The sequence below is a fragment of the Acomys minous genome (assembly GCF_964271855.1).
Source record: "Acomys minous genome assembly, chromosome: 19".
NCBI lineage: Eukaryota > Metazoa > Chordata > Mammalia > Rodentia > Muridae > Acomys > Acomys minous.
This window is the reverse complement of record NC_140499.1, coordinates 28,653,872-28,671,304: the sequence shown is the minus strand read 5'-3', so window position 1 is coordinate 28,671,304 and position 17,433 is coordinate 28,653,872. Positions and strand designations below refer to the sequence as shown.

General features: G+C 48.3%; 1 protein-coding gene across 3 annotated transcripts in view; it reads left to right on the top strand.

Moving 5' to 3' along the window:
- The window catches only part of MAML3 (mastermind like transcriptional coactivator 3), a 426,724-nt gene extending 412,755 nt beyond the window's left edge, over window positions 1–13,969 (top strand). For 2 of the 3 annotated variants that reach the window (XM_084769411.1, XM_084769413.1), the window contains exons 3-5: window positions 2,409–2,690; window positions 8,611–8,695; window positions 9,980–13,969. In XM_084769411.1, coding sequence (XP_084625537.1) covers window positions 2,409–2,690; window positions 8,611–8,695; window positions 9,980–10,980 — 1,368 coding nt within the window. In that variant the 3' untranslated portion in view covers window positions 10,981–13,969. The remainder of the gene's footprint in view (window positions 1–2,408; window positions 2,691–8,610; window positions 8,696–9,979) is intronic. The other variant, XM_084769412.1, reaches the window with a different exon arrangement.
- Window positions 13,970–17,433: the final 3,464 nt, after the last annotated feature.

The window sequence follows — 17,433 nt, the reverse complement described above, 5'->3', positions numbered from 1 at the left end:
TGCTGGTCGGCCAGCAAAAGGAAGTGTTTAAGTTGATCAGCCATTTGCCTCCCAAGGAGGCAAGAAACAGTTTGATCCTCTGTAAGGAGGGGCTTAGAAAACAGGCAGCCAGCAGAGCTGGAAGATAAGTGAAGTCTCTCATGTACCTAGATCCCCGGCAGCCTTGCAGAGCGTTCATCTTTTAGTATTAGGTCCTTTATTAACATTAGAAATATTTCCTAGCTCTCTACCTGCCTGCAGAGAATGTGCATAAATGAGATCGCTTACCAGGGACTATAGAGATGGCTGAGCAGGGAAGGATGCCAACTGCTCTTCTTAGACCCGTTTTGTTTCCAGCACCTGTACCAAGAGGCTCACAACTGCCTGGAACTCCAACTCCGGGCACCCTCTGCAAACCTCTGTGGGTGCCTGCACTTAGGAGCGCATACCTACGCATAATTTATCCAGCACACGTACACCAAAAAGTACGTGTTTAGTCTGCAGGCTGTTCGAATACGTGTGCTTGGCACTGTGGACTCAGGAGTTCAGGGAAGGCCAGAGTGAGGGCAAAGAATACCAAAGTAGACTTGGGGTCAGCACCCTGGTTCTCTTAGGGACCATCCTGTGACTGTGTAGCCTGAACAGCTACACTGACGAACCATACTATCCTTTCTAGGGCAAGAGAAGCGATTCACCTTTGCTGTCTTTTGCTTCTCCCATTTTGTTTGGGCGCAGGGAGGCAGAGTGAGGAGAAAGGACCCCCTACCTGTCTGGATCAACACCAGGCAAAGAGGGAAGCAGGGGGCCCAATAAGCCCGGGGTTATGGGGAACCAACCTCATGCTAGCCCTGGAGAGGCAGACATCTTATTCCTGCATTTTGAGAGAAAACTGCCAGCACAGCCAATCACAACTATATCAAAACAGTAGCAACTCAAAGGGGGGATGATATATTAAAAAATCCAGCCTGGATTATACTTTAAAATATAACCGCAGGTGTTTAATTTTATTGATTCCTCTTAGGCCTCGTGAGAGTGCCTCACGATACTGCTGTTCCTGTCCTCAGGCGAGCGCCATTTTAGCGAGTGCTTCTGTGCTCACATTAGCCCTTCAACACCAGTGAGTGGGAAGGAAGGAGCGTTCGCACAGAGCATTCAACAGCACTTGCCATGGCTGGTTTTATTGATAGAAGGGTCTAGAAACTGAGTTTTGCGTCTACACACCTGTGCCCATTAGCTTTTTCCCCTGGTAGCCTCCATGGTCCAGCTGCATAGACCTCCGTTCTGAGGGCGTTCTCCCAGACGTCCCCTGGGCTCTGTGGGAGCAGCCATTGACCACACTACCTCTAGTCCCTGGGGGTCAGCGCTTAAAAGTTGCTGTCAACTCTCCGACAAGTAACTGTAGCCTCAACGGTCCCAATCCAGTTCCTGGTGCTGAAATTTTATCCCAGACATAGGAGACACAATGCTATTTTTAAAGAGATCAGGATATTACATTGCTTTTTTTAAAATGTATTATTTCTCATTTCATATATATATATCGCTTTGGTCATATTTCTCATGTCCCCGCCCACTGAACCCCTCTCTTTCCCAAGAAGTCTCTCTCTCTCTCTTGAGATTATATCCCTTTGATCAAAACAAAACATTCTCAGTCCCTACTATCAAACCTCTGTCGAAGTGCACACACAAGATAAATGAAAACGCACACTATGCACGCAGGCATGCGCGCACACATACAGAAGCAAGTGTTTTGGTTAGTTAGACTAACATCCAGAATCAGCTCTGTTTGTGACCACTCTGAAGCAGACTGTGTCTTCCGTGTATGTCTCTCCTGTTTACTAAGACGCCCGTTTTGGCAAAGTAGGCAGTAAGTTGTAGGCTTATGAAGAAAGGGCAAGGGTGGATGCTGCCTTTGAGACTTACGGTGAGCCCAGCTCGAGGGTTACTTCCTTTCTTTAGAGAAACAGAGGGTTGAAATCCCAGTGCAGGGTCCTGGAGAGATGGCTCAAGGGTTAAGAGCACTGACTGCTCTTCCAAAGTTCCTGAGTTCAGTTCCCAGCAACCACATTGGTGGCTCACAACCATCTATAATGTGATCTGGTGCCTTCTTCTGGCATGCAGACAGAACACTGTATACATATACGTGATAAATAGATTTTTTTTTAAAAGAAAAATCCCAGTGCACAGCCACTATTGTCATCCCATCAAAAACAGATGAATTGGCTGCCCACTTCCCAGATCCTTTTACTATGCCCTGCCCCTGTAGCCTCTCCGATTCTGGTTTTCGTGGAGGTGTAGTGGGTTCCAACCAGGACCCCTGGAATCTCCCAAGTTATAGCCTCTGCCTCATGCCCCTCCCCAGGAGTTTCCCATGAAATGGCAGTAAGGTGACCCAGCACAATTTCTAAATTGCTTCCTTCTGGTCCCTCTAGGAGCAGCACGCAGTTGGTCTTCCCCGGACTACAGGAGGCCCCATGCAGAACTCGGTGCCCCCAGGGTCGGGCAACATGGTCTCCGGAGCCAGTCCTGGGGGTCTTGGCTTTCTAGGCAGCCAGCCACAGGCAGCCATCATGAAGCAGATGCTAATGGATCAACGAGCCCAGCTGATGGAGCATCAGAAGCAACAGTTCCTTCGGGAACAGAGGCAGCAGCAGCAGCAACAGCAACAGCAGCAGCAACAACAGCAGCAGCAGCAACAGATCATGGCTGAGCAGGTAGGCAATATGCCCCAAGGCATAAGCCATCCATTTGGCAAGCACTTATTTGGCACCTGCTGTTGGTGAGGAAGTCACCAAAATATCGTCCTTCAAGATGCTCATAGACCAGCCCTTCACAGGAGCAAAGAAGAGCCTGTGGAATTTACACCTTTTCAGTTACCTAGGCTTTTCTCCCATAATGAATTGGTTTATTCTTTAAAGACAGGTGTCAGCTATCAATGTGCAGGCCCATTTCCCAAAGACAGGTCTTCAATTCATACCTGTCTCCTCTTCTCCTGATTGCCGGAACAGGGTCTTTATAACCAGCATGTGGTAGGGACCAGCTCACATTTACCACAGGCCCTGATATTGCTCACATTAAGCAAAATAGTAATAACACAAATAAGTCATGGGCTAGGAAGATAGTTCAGTTGTAAAGTGCTTGCTGTGCAACGCGCAAGGACCTTATTTCACCTGCAGAACCTGTGTCAAAAGCCAGGCAGTGTTCCATCACCCTTCCACCCCAGAGATGGATCCCTGGGGTTTGCTAGTCAGCCACTCAGCCTTACAGACCAGCAACTTCCAAGCCAGTGAGGGCCTAGCACATAAAACAAGGGGTATGCAGAGTGAGAGATGAAACTAAGGTTGATCTCTCTCTCTCTCTCTCTCTCTCTCTCTCTCTCTCTCTCTCTCTTCTCTCTCTCTCTCTCTCTCTCTCTCTCTCTCTCTCTCTCTCTCTCTCACACACACACACACACACACACACACACACACACACAGAGAGAGAGACAGAGCGACAGAGAGAGACAGAGACAAAGACAAAGACAAAGAGCCAGAGAGACAGAGAGAATTCAAAAGGAAAGACCAAAGAACTCTACTGAGTTGGTTGTACCCAGTAGACTGGTGTGGTGATTTGGATAGGAGCAGCTCCCATAGTTTGATGTGTTTAAATGTTTGGCCATAGGAACTGACGCTATTAGGGCATGTGGCCTTGTTGAAGTGAGTGTGGCCTTGTTGGAGGAAGGGTGTCACTCTCGGGTGGGGGTGGGTGGGGGGGCAAAGGCGGGGCACACTTTGAGGTCTCTGATTCTCAAGCTATGCCCACTGTGATACACTATCTCGTGCTGCTGCCTGTAGATCAAGATGTAGAACTCTCAGCTCCTTCTCCAGCACCATGTCTGCCTGCACACTGCCATGCTTCCTGCCGTAATAATAATGGACTAAGCCTCTGAAACTGTACGTGAGCCCCAATTAAAAATGCTTTCCTTTATAAGAGTTGGTGTGGTCATGGTGTCTCTTCACAGCAATAGAAACCCTAACTAAGCCAGCAGGGAACAATACAATAAGACACCCAACTATCAGGGAATTTGAACAGGGGTCATAAAGAGGGTGCAACTGGAAAAAGCCCCTGACACCTTTTCCTACAGCTCAGGAAATCTGTGAGTTAAAGGAAGGCCTAGCACAAACACACCTTTACCCTAGGCATCCTTGTCTGCACAGCCATCTAATCTCTGCGGCTCTGGAAGAAAGCCTTCCCTACAGACTGCCCCTGTAGCCTTTGATTTGTTTTGTTTTTAGAAGCTGGCGCCTGATTTAGTGTTATCTCAAGGAACGGCCTAAGTCTGTCCACAAGAGATCCCCTGATGGCCCCTGTGGGGGCAGTGTAGGGTATAGGTCTCTCCCACAGCAGGCAAGGCCCAGCATCACCCGTGGGCCTCTCCCGCAGCAGGCAGGCCCTGTATCACCAGTGGAAGGCTGTCCTCAAAAGCCCAGCAAATCTTTGACTCTTATTCATACCTGTTCTAATTGCAATAGAATTCGAATTTTGGAATTTCATCTTCCGGGTACCAAGTAGGCTACAGGCACATCAAGGCCCCTACCCACCAAAAACAGCAGTTACAAATAACACCAGTCACCCTCCAAAGAGAAAAGGTATACTGTTGCGCACAGCTTGCTTGTGTTCCTCATTTTTTTTTTTTTGCTTTTGTTCCTGAACAGCCATGTAATTATCTCCCTTCTTACCAAGGTCAGTCAGCCACCTGGCAGCTATTGTACAAACAAACCTCTATCCCTCTCACCCTGCATAAGGTGTGTGACAGGGAGCCGTGCTAATATCCTGCCGGCAGTGACAAATGGAACTGCTAAGGGGCTCTGGGCTTTGTAAATCTCTCCTCCACCAAGCCCTGGACACTTCCAGGTATGCCTGGTGCCCTGAGAAATTATTTCTGATACATGGGCTGCCACCAAGGGACAGAAGGAGTCCAGGTAGCCAGGCAGAACTCATGGGTGCCCATTCAGGGGTGTGCTCTCGTGCCATACATGTCACAGCCTGGCCAGCCAAGCCCTGGGGGACAAAAAGGAAGGTGGAAGAATGCAAGAAGGGGGTGCATCAAAACCATGCCTTTAGACAAGGAGACAGGACAGGGAACCCCGCCTCTCCCCAGAATCATGCCAAGATGGGACTGCTTGGAAAGCATGGAGGAAACAGGAAACAGTCTGAGTTGCCTTACCAACTGTACATAGAGATTATGAGGGGCCAAGTTGAAATCAATCACCTGTCTCAGGGTTAGGACTTATCTGTCCTTTGACTATTGATGTGATTTTGGGCAAATAAGTAAATCATGTAAGGCTGAAGAGATGGGTAAAATGCTTGCTACATAAGCAAAAAGACCAGCTTTGAATCCCAGGCGCAGCGGTGCCTGTCTGTAATCACAGCTCTGCCACAATAAGATGGGAGGGCATCCTTAGAAGCTACCAGGCCAGCAAGCTGGCATATACAGAGGCAAGCCAGAGACCCTATCCCAAACATGATAGAAGGTGATGACAAATACCAGAGGTTGCGAGGTTGCCTGTACCCTTGGTACAACACACACACACACACACACACACACACACACACACACACACACACGTCAGTCTGTCTTTACTCAGCAGCTTAGTTTTGCATGATTTACCCATCTTAAAGATTGGTTGAGATTAAAGTATACAAAGTCCTAGGGAAACTATGCTTTGCACAAATGTATGGAAACAGCTCACAGGACAATATTAGGGATTACTGTAGAAAAGCTGCACACCGTGTGTCATCCATGTCAGTGGAATGTCTCCCCTGTCTGTACCCTGTGTGCTATTTACAGGGTGACTTGGGGTCTCCACAGTGGGATGCTCTCAGCTTCCTGCTGAGCTCTCTGTGTGATTGTTGTTGGCAGTGCTGCAGATGGAACCCAGGGCGACACACACACACACACACACACACACACACTAAAAAAGTGCTCTCTGCTCCTGGGCCGCGCCAAGCCTTGAGAGTAAATATTGATTGTCACATCAGCACCACGCTGACTCTGTGATTTTTCCCAGTCTCTGCAGCATTGACCATGCCCCAGCACTTTCAGTTCTGGAAACAATATATTGGAAGCACTTGTGTTTTCTGAAAGGCTGGCCACATGAGGGAAAACAGAAAGATTTGAGATCCTGCCTTTTCTTGGGGAACTCAGTTGACCTGGCAGTCAGAGCCAAGAAGGTTAAAAGCAGGTAGGGACTGGAGCTAGTGCCTTGTTCTCAACAAGCACGTAGCATGTCCCCTCTCGTCTGTTCACAAAGGTTGACGAGAGCTTCCCATTTGAGGTCTCAGATAGACAGTCAAGACTGTCAAGTCCCATCACTTACCCGTGGGAAGACTGATGCCGAGGAGGAACGTCTGTGGCTTGAGACCAGAAACTTAGGAAAAGGTAGACTGAGAGGGAAAATAGAGAATCCTGACTGCAGGCCACACCCCCAGCCCACTGCAGACTGATTCCTCCCTGTAAGTATGGCCCTTAGAATTGTATACTGTATCTGAATTTGGCTAGGAGAAACTTGGCGCACGCATATGTGCATGTGGGAGCGTTCCTGCGAATATGGAGGGCATAGATCCACCACAGATAGCGTGCTTTGCTTCTGGCACTGTCCACCTTGCTTAGTAAGACAGGGTGCCTCACTGGCCCTGGAGCCTTTGATGTAAGCTGGACTGCTTGGCCAGAGAGCCACCTGCTTCTGCTTCCCCATGCCTGACTCTGACTTATTTATTTATTTACTTATTTCCTAGGCGGTAGGACTCAAACTCAGAGCCTCGTGCTTCTAAGGCAGTTACTTACTTTACTGACTCAGCTATCTCCCCAGGCCAGGAGAAACTTTCAAAAGCTCAACTCTCAATACCATCCTTGCACTATTGCCCAAAAGGTTTGCATGGCTTCTGGCCTACACTCATAATGGTCTGTGCCTTGATCAATCTCTTTTTCTGCAGAACCCCACGGTAGACACACAGGCTGGGTTGACAGGGCAGAGGCCGTGTTTTGTTTTGTGTTTTTGTTTCTTTTCTTTGGATGCCAGAATGCTGGCTGGCCTTTTAGAGGAAACGAAAGAAAAACGGAAAATTACAGACCTGCCCTGGGACAAACATGAGCGAGAAAATAGAAGTAAACACATGTGGAAAGAAGTAGCCAGTGGGTGTTATTTTTATAATGAAGAGCAAGGATCTGGTTGCATGCTCTTTCTGGCCCTTACAGATGAAAAGCACTTAATGAATATTCAGTAGCTGCAGGAAAGAGGTTAAGTGGCATTGAAGGTCACATGGCTACTTGATGGCCAACCGAGACCTCAAATCCTGGTTCCCTGCTCTTGCCCTTGCCCTCGTGTCTCTCTCCTTTGTACATTATAAGGATCAGAACAGCCTGCCCAGCAGGTTAGTAATGATGCTCGAGGCACAGGATCCCCAGGAGTCAAAGAAGAAAGACTAAAAGACTAGCCTTCGACTCCCAGAATAGAAGGAACACCCCCACCCGCATGATCGCTTCAGAACAGCAAATTCAAAGTATTTTACTTGTAGACATGTACTGTGCAGGCAGTGTGACTTCATGGGAATAAGATTAGCATATGTTATATACATACATATTATATATAATATATATACATACACATATGTATATACATAAATACATATGTATATATACATAAATATATATATATATATATATATATATGTATGTATGTATTCCTTAAGGAGTCTATCTTTCTGTACCCACAGCATCTGCTTGGGTCATTAAAAAAAAGCAGTTGCTTGCCCATTTGAGTATCCCCATAGTGCCAAGAAAAACGGTTTAGGCTAATGTTGAAAAATCAAATTTAAAATTGCTTCACATAGGCTGGAGAGATGGCTCAGAGGTTAAGAGCACTGACTACTCCTCCAGAGGTCCTGAGTTCAATTCCCAGCAACCACATGGTGGCTCACAACCATCTATAATGTGATCTGATGCCCTCTTTTGGTGTGTAGGTGTACATGTAGGCAGAGCGTGGATAGAATAGTAAATGAACAAATCTGTAAAATTGCTTTACCTAGTGCATTAATCAGCAAGTCAAACAGCAGAAATGCAAGTAAATCTCAGCAGAAGGCATGTCACAGCAGTCGGGTCTGCAACAGGTCCAGACTAGAAACACCCTAAATGACTGTACACTGTGGTATGTCCATGCGATAGAATACTACTCGGTAGAGAAGATGAAGCACACGCCTCAGCATGACGGAACCTCACCAGTCTTATGAGAAATGAAAAAGACCAGGCACAGGACACACGCTCTATCAATCCCTTTTGGTGAAGCGCAGTGGCAGCAAAAGCAGTCTGTGTGGCTCAAGGTTAAGTAAAATGGCACTCTGGTTCAAGGGACAGGAAGGCTGCAAAGAAGGGTTTCTGACAGTGTCTGACTCTAGCTCTGACAGGGGGACAAGCTCTCCAGGTGTTCCCAATTGGTGAAAATCTGTTGCCTGTTTGCGTGTTGCTTTTCCGTGCAAAATTTCGTTTTTGAGGGGGGAAAAAAAAATACTACACTGCCTTCGTCAAAGCTGGCAGGTAACTCAACTGTGAGCTCTTCCGGTCTCACCTCCGACTTCTCTTGTCTCCTGTCGTCCCAGCAGTTGCAGCAGTCGCACCTGCCTCGCCAGCACCTCCAGCAGCAGCGGAATCCATACCCAGTGCAACAGGTCAATCAGTTCCAAGGTAAGGTCACCCTGTGCCTGCTGGCCGGGACTCCCCACTCTCAAGGGTGTGCAAGGCTGTGTGGCCAATGCTTTGTTTTCCATTTGTTTCTATCCTGGTAGTAATGAATGAACCGAACAACTGGCCAACTAAAAGGAACCAGAGCAAAGGATTTCTGGAAGACCTGTTATGCCTGCTGGTCCTTGGTGGTCACAGAGAAGGTCTAGCGAGCCCAGCCCAGGGTGGAGTGCAGTAGCAAGACTCAGACTTGATAGGTGAATAGTTGAACAACCTGTAAGGACAGACTAGTGCTTGTCACCCCAGTAGCCATCTTATTTGTATGGCTGGGCGTCTTAGTCCAGAGGGGACAAAAAAGGAAAAGGGGAGGTGGGCGCAGGGGGATCAAGGGAAGGCGGAGAGGAAGGGAGGTGCAGAGTGGTTGCTGATCCAAAAAGGCGGGCTTTGCTACAGAAAGACATGAGGTTCTCTGCCAAGCACTGAGAGACGGGGTGGCTTCTTTTTCCAGCTGCAGACACTGACAGAGACTCCAGAGGCTCATGGAGAGGCCACAGAGTAGATACAAAATATGCCTCGTCTGTCCCATAGCTTGAAGACAGTGGTAATGACCTTTTGACCTCAAGTCCTACCCAAGTCTTAAGAGGAAAAATAAGAATGTGGATTCATTGAATGGATTCTCTACTGAACTGAACTCAACAATGACAATAGATTCCTTCTTCTTCCTCCTCCTCCTTCTCCTCTCTTCTCTTCTCTTCTTCACCCTCCTCCTCCTTTCTGAGACAGAATCCCACTACCTACGTCAGGCCAGCCTGGAGCTCACTGTGTAGCCCGAGCGTTCAGTCTTTGTGCCTCCGTGTTCCCAAGTTGATAGGCTTACAGGCATGTGCCACCACACTCAGCTTAGCCCAAAGAGATGCTATCCCACTGACTTGACGGCATAATACCCAGAGAAGGAAATAACTTGCATCTCAAATGTGAAGAAATAGAACACCAGGGTATGACCTCAATTTTCTGTGTCTATTTAAATATAAATAAGAGTTGGCAGGGATCGTCTCTGGATGCTGGGATCCGGGTGACTTTAATTTTTGACTTTATACTTTTTCAGTGCTTTGCAAAATTTTCACAACTCATGTGTTATAATCATTAAAGGGACCTTTTTATTGAAGATTTATTATTGTAGTAGGCCCTTTCATATGCAGGATTGTTGTTCCTGAGGAAGATTCTGGCAACATCTCACACGTCGATATGGAGACCAGTGAATGATGGCTGTCCTTTCTCTCTCTGTAGGCCCACCCCAGGACATAGCAGCCGTGAGAAACCAGGCTGCCCTCCAGAGCATGCGGACATCAAGGCTGATGGCACAGAATGCAGGCATGCTGGGAATGGGACCTTCCCAGAACCCAGGGACAATGGGCACAGCAGCATCCCAGTCAGAGATAGGACTGGCCCCTTACAGTGCCCCTCCGACCAGCCAGCCAGGAGTGTACAACATGAACACAGGAATGACCCAAATGTTGCAGCACCCCAACCAAAGCGGCATGGGCATCCTCCACAGCCAAGCCCAGGGACCCAGGCAGCCGGCCTCTAGCCAAGGGGTAGGCATGGTGAGTGGCTTCGGTCAGAGCATGCTGGTGAACTCGGCTCTTTCCCAGCAGCACCAGCAGCTGAAAGGACCCGTGGGCCAGGCCTTGCCTAGGCCCCAAGGCCCACCAAGGCTCCAAAGTGTCATGGGAACTGTCCAGCAAGGTGCGCAAAGCTGGCAACAGAGGAGCTTGCAGGGAATGCCTGGGAGGACTAGTGGAGAGCTGGGACCGTTCAACAATGGCGCCAGCTACCCACTTCAAGCTGGTCAGCCAAGACTGACCAAACAACACTTCCCACAGGGATTGAGCCAGTCAGTCATGGACGCTAGCGCTGGCGCCGTGAGAACCCTCAATCCAGCGGCTATGGGACGGCAGATGATGCCCCCGCTGGCAGGTCAGCAAGGTACCAGCCAGGTGAGGCCATTGGTCATGTCTGGCCTGAGCCAGGGTGTCCCCGGCATGCCGCCATTCAGCCAGCCCCCAGCACAGCAGCAGATAGCAGGTGGCAACTTTGCTGCGAGCAACCAGGGCCAGGCCTATGAGCGGAACCCAGCTCAGGACATGTCGTACAATTATAGCGGTGAGGGTGCCGGGACGTCGTTCCCTGGCCTCCCAGACAGTACAGACCTTGTGGACTCCATCATCAAAAGTGGTCCAGGGGACGAGTGGATGCAAGAGCTGGATGAACTGTTCAGTAGCCCCTAGTCAGGAGGGGCCCAAGAGCTGTACTGCTGGAAGCCTCACAAGTGAAAAAGAAACAGGATGGTGACCCATCCTTGTTTTTTTTTTCTTGTTTGTTTGTTTGTTTTTGACCCGTGTAAACTAAGACAACAACACCCGGCTGACAGCAGAAGGTACAGGTGACGATCCCCAGCTCCGTGGGACATCTTTACATCTGACTTCCGCAGAACAATCAAGAGGAGGGTCCATGCAGACCTCTGCTCGCACAGAACGGATGTGGAGAGCGGGTGGGGAAAGTCGAGGCAACAGAAGCTCCTCTACTAAGCACCCCTGGGATCTTCTGGTCCAGAAAGAGCTGTTCCGGGCCCAGAGGGACTAGAGCCCAAGATGAGGTTCCCTCAGGCCTTCCTGCCTCAGGTCCCAAGACCTCAGCTTTGGAGACAGGAAACAGAGCCTCGGCCAGAAAAAGTCCAGCAGAGGATATACACAGGCCGTGTGCAGAGGTCAGAGCGCTCTGAACGCCGGTTGGAAAGAGATGTATTCCAGACCCTGGCCTGGATTTGGAGGCAGGAACGGTGAGCTCGCCTGAGCTGGCCCTAGGGAGGCAAGCAAAGATCCTTCAGGCCTGTGCGTCTCCTGCCCAGCGATGACCCTCAGGAATGGTAAGGCGTTGCTGCCAGCTGCCTCACCAAGATAGCCGATGTGTGAGAAGGGCCCGGTTCGTGGCCCTGACGGTCAGCTTCTGCCAGTGGCTGTGGTGGCCATCACCCTAGGCTGAGCCGAGCCTCCTGGAGCCCTCGTCCGCTTTGACACATCTACCCGGTTCTCATCTGCTTATGGCCATAGGATGGAGAGACCCCTGCTGAAGTCAGTGTCTGCCCGCCAGGCCCCTGCCACCCTCACCATCGTCCGTCCTCCTCTGTGCCAGCCTGCCTTTGCTCTCCCTACAGACTCCAGGAAGTGGAGCGCTGGGGCAGAGTCAGAGTAAACACAAGAAGAATACGGACAGCCCCCGGCATGCAGAGGCAATACTGGAATCTTCTTCCACCATGTGGAAAGCCAAATGTCTCCGCAGGAGCAGAGTGGGCTACACTGACGAAAGCTGCAGGTTTATAAAAGCCACACCCACACACGTCTGCTATCCCCGCACCCCCCACCCCAGGAAGAACGGCCTGAAGATCCCCAGTTCTTTCAGGTGGTGCCAGCGACGACGACACCCCAGGATCTGTCTAGCTTCTCAACCGCATCATCAGAAAGACAAATATCAAATGCTGGAGATGGAAAAGATGAAAAAGACCGTAACTCCATCTTTCCAAATTGGATGCTAAAGAGAGGGAGGTTTGGTCCCTATCCTAAGGGCAGTCCAGTTCAGAAGCTGTGCAGCCGTTCTCCTGCCCAAAGTGAAAAACGAAGAAGGAATTGTGGTGGCCAGCCTCGTCTATTGGTCGTTGCCTTCCCTCCCACAGCCCCATCTTGGAGGTCGTGTGAAATTTGTCCATGGTGTTTACTTCTCCTAACCATGCCATACACACACACACACACACACACACACACACACACACACACACACACACACCCTACAAACTGGCTTCCTTCTATGTCTTCACATACACATTACTACAGAAGACCTGTCCTGTGGGGACTTCAGTGGCCACACCCAAGAAAGTCCAGAGAGGCTTCACTGCAGAAGAAAGCTGAGCTCGAGCGCCAGGGAGAAAGTAGCCCTTGGTTTGCTCTCCCGGATCCTGTATCCTGGGAGTTCCAGACCTGCTCAGACCGGAAGTAAAGCCAGAGGCACTAGGGCGAGGAGCCCTGTGCCTCTCCAAAGATGGGGTGGCAGGGTGACTCTGAATTCCCAGAATGAGGAGAGACTGCCACTAGGGAAACTTGAGTGGAAACAAATGAAAAACCAAAAAATAAAAAAATAAAATAAAATAAATTGTAACGTGAGAAAACATAGAATACAAATTTATCACCTTTTCCTGCCAGGTACAGGAAAGAAATGCATAAGCAATGGTGAGAAACTGGAGGTGGAGGTGGGGGGCAGGGCTCATTGTCTTTTTAAAAGCCTCCTGCAAGTGCTCAGTCTGAGGACCAACTAATAGAGTGGTAGATTTTAATGAGGTTGTTTTGTTTTGTTTTTACTACGGTGCTGATGTATATGTAATGTCTAAAAAAGTTATTTGTACATAAGTTTTTACAATGCTACAGATATCACTGGGTCTACTATATGTAAAAAGTATACATATAAAATATATATATATAATGTTTGTTTAAAATAGAGTATTTTTATTTCCTCCCTAACTCATCAATGAGGAAGTGATATTACACTTCAGATGGCATCTAATTACTGACTTATACTGTATGACTTAAGGCAACTTTCTCCATTTTATTCAGATTTTTCTAGTTTTCTGTTTTTACTTTGTGCATCAGGCATTGCTTATTTCCTTTAAGGACTGTACACAGCTCTGATATGTAGAAGTGAAGCAATGTTGACACACGCTTTTAAAGAAAAACCAACCAAGGGAAATAAAATGTCACTATCCGAACCAGTCCCATAGCATGGCTCTCTTTAGGGTCCTCTCTGTGTCCTAGTGAAACTTAGGCAGATGTGGAAATCCTTCCTGGGTTTTTTAGTGGATGAATGGCAGGCTCCTTTTTCTCAGAATTGTGAGACAGTGATTTAAACAATTATTTGACAGTAGAAATCAACCATTCTCAGCCTTTTAAAATCAACCACACAACAGAGACTTTCTGAACTTACTAGAACACCCTGAGGGGATGTGACAAATGGGAAGGGGGGTGGTTGGACACGAAGAAGTCTGATTATAGATTCAGGACCAGAACAATTCGAAAACTGGCTCAGCCTGAGCAGTCAGAAAATGACAGGGCCAGCAAGATGGCTCATTGGGCAAAGGCACTTGCCACCAAGCCTGCTGAACCAACATGGTACAAGGAGGGACTTAGCCCACAAGTTGTCCTTTGACCTCTATGTGAGCCCCTTGGCTCATGTGCACACACGTGCACGCGCGCACACACACACACACACACACAAATGTAAAAAAAAAAAATGAAGACAAAATGGATAGTGAAAATTTGATGGAAAAAAATTTTAGGACCACACTGGGGAGAAGCAACTCAGTAATCTTGCGCCCTACAGTTGCATTTTTGGCACCCCTCCCTTCCCAGTGTCCCTTCTTTCTGCCAGCCCACATCGCATCAAAGTGGGAGGCCCAGCCCAGCTTTGCCCATGCCCACCCTGAGCTGGAAATGCTTCAAGTTTATACTCCTCTGCCAATTATAGCCAATATCTCGCTGCTGCAGGATAATAAAAGGCCAGCTAACTTGTCTGGGCAAACTCTGAGGTTGACTGCTGCTGCAAGCTCATTCATTGAAGGAGCAGAAGAGGCAAGCGCTTGCCTAACACTTGCCCCCTTGCTTGGTTTCTTCCTCTTCTTCATCTGCTGCCCCACCCTTTTCCCCCCTCCTTCGAGCTCCTCTTTAATACACCCATACATGGGAATCCTTTTCTCCACTTTGAGAAGACCTGCCCTAAGACACACCCGTTAAACTTAAAACACAGTAAAAAATAACACGTTTCAAAACTCTTGGGTTAGGCAAGGAAATAGACCGCAGAAAAGCCATCAGTAGAATCAGTTCTGAAATATAGGTGAGTTTTAATATACATAAGCCAGGAGAAAGAAGGAAATTGACTATGGAAGAAGAGGCTGGCCCTACCCACAGAAGGCCGTGCTTCCTGACTGGCTGGCAGTGCTGTGGAGAAGGCAGCCTGACACTGAGCTGTACCAGCTCAGACCCTACCGGAGAGCGTGATGGTAAATTTCGATCTGTTTTGGCTGGAGGGAGCAGACAACAGGGTGAAAACGCGAAGCTCTTAAGGAAAATGATGACTCCTCACTTTCAATTTATACTAAAATATGTTGGGCACTGGATGAGCGGAATACAATTCTTCTTTAAAAAATAAATAAATCTATAATTTTATTAAGATAAAACTGAACGTGTGGTATGGAATTCATATGTAAACATTTCCCAGGCATCTGCCATGTGCCTAGGAGGATTCTACAAGACATTTGTAGATGCCAGTCTAGAAAATGCCAAGAACTGATTAATCTTGTGAGTCAAGACAGTATTAGGGGTGGGCCTGGGGCACCATCTAATTCTTAGGATTTTGTGTTTCACCAGCCAGTGGTGGTACACGCCTTTAATCTAGAGACAGAGGCAGGAGGATCTCTTTGAGGCCAGCCTGGTCTATGGAGTCCAGGTCAGCCCGGGGCTATTACACAGAAAAACCCTGTCTCAGGAGGAAAAGAAAAACTGTGTTTCAAGAGCCAGTATGAACATTAGTCATCTCCTGAGTGCAGGACTTTTGAAATCATTGAACCCAAGCCGTGGTTGCCATCCAACCCCTTGCTATAGCACTGGGCATAAGTAATGCCCTCCCCTCTGCCACCTGCACCAGCTCTGCAGGCATGGCAACTGCAGCACCGGCACTTAGAGTCTACCCTCCTCCTTCCCGTGTGTGGCTCATATGCAAGTCATGACAAAACCGTCCCGCTGATCCAGTCCTTTGTTCTTTCGCTGGGCGCAGTGCCACACTCCTTTAATCCCAGCAGAAGCAAGTGGATTTCTCTGAGTGTGAGGCTAGCCTGGTCAACATAGTAAAACCCTGTCTCCAGGGGCCGGAGAGATGGCTCAAAGGTTAAGAGCACTGTCTGCTCTTCCAGAGGCCCTGAGTTCAATTCCCAGCAACCACATGGTGGCTCAGAACCATCTATAATGAGATCTGGTGCCCTCTCCTGGCCAGGAGGTGCACATGCAAGCAGAACACTGTATACATAATAAATTAATTAAGTGATTTTTTAAAAAATCCTCTCTCAAAAAACGAAAACCTTTCTGATGTGTGACCTTATGGTTGCTATGACATCTTGAGCAGTCCCGATGTGCAGTGAGAGGAGGAAGAGACAACAACTTATAGATTCCTAGGAAGTCACTGGACACACGAGACACGTGTGACTTCTTCGTGGATTAAGGAAAATCCCCAGACTCAAACACTGTGTCTGAGAAAGGGGGATGGGGAGGGGGGAGAGATTATGTGATTATTCTATTAGTGATGTTTTGCACATATTTTGATGTCCAACCATGGAAACAAAACAGGACAAAGATTTTTGGGAAGGAACAGACTCTATGTGACCCATGTCTTAGCTTCTCGGTTTCTTTTTGATAGATTGGCTTCTTTCCATCCTCCCCTCTCTCGTTGTTCAGTTCAGAGGGCAGGAGACGCTTTCTGTGACTCTACGGCCCACCTGCCTCAGGTCTCCGTCTCACCTCCATAAGGAGCAGTAATTACTGCAGCTTCCAAGTACTTGGGAGGGACCCTCTTGTCCCTGCCCGTGCATAGGCCAACACTAATGTGTCCAGCAAAGCCATTACGTCCCCATCACATCTCTTACACAGAACAAAAGAAACTTTAGAGCTGTGGAAACCCTGGTCAGTCGGTAGGTTGGTTGGTTGGTTGATTGGTTGGTTGGTTTCAGCCTCTCTTTAAGATTTAAAACTTTGGCCAGGTGTGGTGGCGCACGCTCTTAATCGCAACACTAGGGAGGCAGAGGCAGGCGGATCGCTGTAAGTTCAAGGCCAGCCTGGTCTACAAAGTGAGTCCAGGAGAGTCAAGGCTACACAGAGAAACCCTGTCTCGAAAAATAAAAAAATAAAAATAAAAATAAAAAAAGGTTTAAACCTTCAAACACTTCCAAGCCATCAGGGAAACAGAAAGAGTGTCTCCAGCAATCAACTCAGTTTATCAGTTTAGTCAGGATCACTATTACGCATAATTTGGGTCTCATTTCAAAGCCAGTCATGGCCCCTGTGACCACTCCCCTCTCAGCATGGAACAGCACAGAGCATTCTCTGCCCTAAGCACGGTGTCATTAAAACACCTCCCACACCCAACATGCCTTCCCTCGTGGTTTCTAGTTCCCACTCCACAGCCAGGCCTCACCAAGGACTCCCAGCGCTGTGCCGTCTCTCTACTCGGGATTTATCGAGGATCGCTGCCCTTGGGTCTGTACGCCTTCTAAGGCCTCACCAGTAGACGAAAGGAAGATCACCGTCCATCTGTCCTTTCATGATGTTGTTTCCAGATAATAAATCTGACCTCTAGGTATAAAATTTGTCAAATTTACTAACAAAGAAATAACTGTACAACTGTCAGACCAAGCAGGGGCTGCTTGCCAGGCACTGGGGAGGTTGGGGGAGAAGGTTCATGAAATCAAGGACATCCTGAGACCCCGTCTCAAAAACAACATCTCTTTGGCCAGAGAGAATGAAATCCGTTGTGGAGGGGCCGGCTCTACCAAGGGTCTTATGGACCAACTTAGTAGTAATTAAAATACTAAAGAGGTTCCCTGCTGGTGATGGGCTAGAACAAAACTAATTCCATGGTCATAGCCAAAGATT